Source organism: Vicia villosa, linkage group LG4 (genome assembly GCF_029867415.1).
Source record: "Vicia villosa cultivar HV-30 ecotype Madison, WI linkage group LG4, Vvil1.0, whole genome shotgun sequence".
Lineage (NCBI taxonomy): Eukaryota > Viridiplantae > Streptophyta > Magnoliopsida > Fabales > Fabaceae > Vicia > Vicia villosa.
The window spans coordinates 104,923,599-104,925,026 of record NC_081183.1 but is presented as its reverse complement, the minus strand read 5'-3'; the positions used below and the strand labels follow the sequence as shown (position 1 = coordinate 104,925,026).

The 1,428-nt window shown below is 40.6% G+C and overlaps 1 protein-coding gene across 1 annotated transcript; it reads right to left on the bottom strand.

Moving 5' to 3' along the window:
- Positions 1-505: 505 nt before the first annotated feature.
- LOC131597609 (uncharacterized) lies at positions 506-1,177 on the bottom strand. The gene has a single exon (XM_058870297.1). The coding sequence runs from the start codon at positions 1,175-1,177 to the stop codon at positions 506-508; it is 672 nt and encodes a 223-aa protein (XP_058726280.1).
- Between the last annotated feature and the right edge of the window lie 251 nt (positions 1,178-1,428).

The window sequence follows — 1,428 nt, the reverse complement described above, 5'->3', positions numbered from 1 at the left end:
AATAAAAATTGTTCAATACAAAGAGGTATCATATGAAATAAACTACGCCTAGTCCAAGAATCGGCCGCCTTAGCTATAGAGTGGGCAACCATATTCGCTTGACGTTTAACAAACTTCACCTCGAAGTTAGGAAAGTTAAGTAACAATCTATGAATAGAAGAAATAATGCAACTAAATTCTGAGACACCTTGGAATTTGCCATGAATAGCTTGTACCGTTCTAAGAGAGTCGCATTCAAAGATAACATTTTGCATCTCATGTTGATAGCACTTTGAATGGCTTCTTTGAGAGCCAAAGCTTCCGCTTCAAGAATTGGATAATGGCTAAAATCCCAAGCCGCACCTGCAAACAAAAAGCTTCCCATATGATCTCTCATGCACCAACCCCGGTTAGTAGTACCCCGACTATTATTATAACCCGCATCCACATTGCATTTGATACTTCCTTCCACCGGTGGCACCCACCTCAGGTTTGAAGACCTATTACCTACATTGGTACCATGCCTTTACGCCAGAAACCACTCTTGCCAACTACAAAAAGCATTTAAAACAAGCTTAGAATATTCCTCCTTCTCATTGTTCCAAACCATATTGTTACGATTTCTCCATAAAATAACAAGCATTACCGCAACTCTACCCGCAATCATACTATCCTCCTTACTACAGATATCAAGAATCAAAGATTTTACATCATGGAAAATTTGTAATCGAGGATAAATAATGTGGGACAAACCTGTAATTTGCCAACAGTGGTTAGTCGCGTTACAACCAAAAAACACATGCCACGAGTCCTCCATTGTATCCTCACAAAAAGAGCAACTAGAAGGACAAGAAACATGATAATGCCGCAACCTTAGTCTCGTCGGAAGACAATCGCGACAAATCCGCCAAAGTAAATGTTTAGTTCTTGGGGGAGCCTTGATATTCCAAAGGCTACACCAGTCACCATCCACCCCACTTGAACCCAACCTCACATGCTCCTTTCTCCACAACCTGTAGCCAGAACGGACACTATAACACCCATTTTGCTCCTCTTTCCAATTCCACTTATCCTCCTGCACTTCCTCAACTAAAGGAACTTGAAGAATGTCCTCCACCACTACATAATCAAATAACTCTCGAATTAACATAGAATTCCAAAATTTCCCATTAGGAGATAAAAGATCATTAATAGACATACCATAAGCACCTTGTCGTTGCGGGCCATACACTCTCCCTTCTTTTTTTCCCCGAAGCTAAGGTGAATCCATCACAGAAATGTTACTACCGTCACCAATACTCCACCTACACCCAATAGATAAAATATTACGAGCTTGCCAAATACTACGCCAAACAAAGCTAGGATTATTCCCAAGAGGAGCCTCAAAGAAAGTAGTTCTAGGGAAATACCTTGCTTTAAATATTCTGGAGGATAACGATTGAGGCATAG

Bases quoted from the DNA above. Each gene is read 5' to 3' on its own strand.
- LOC131597609 (XM_058870297.1), bottom strand. From the start codon at position 1,177: ATGTCTATTAATGATCTTTTATCTCCTAATGGGAAATTTTGGAATTCT.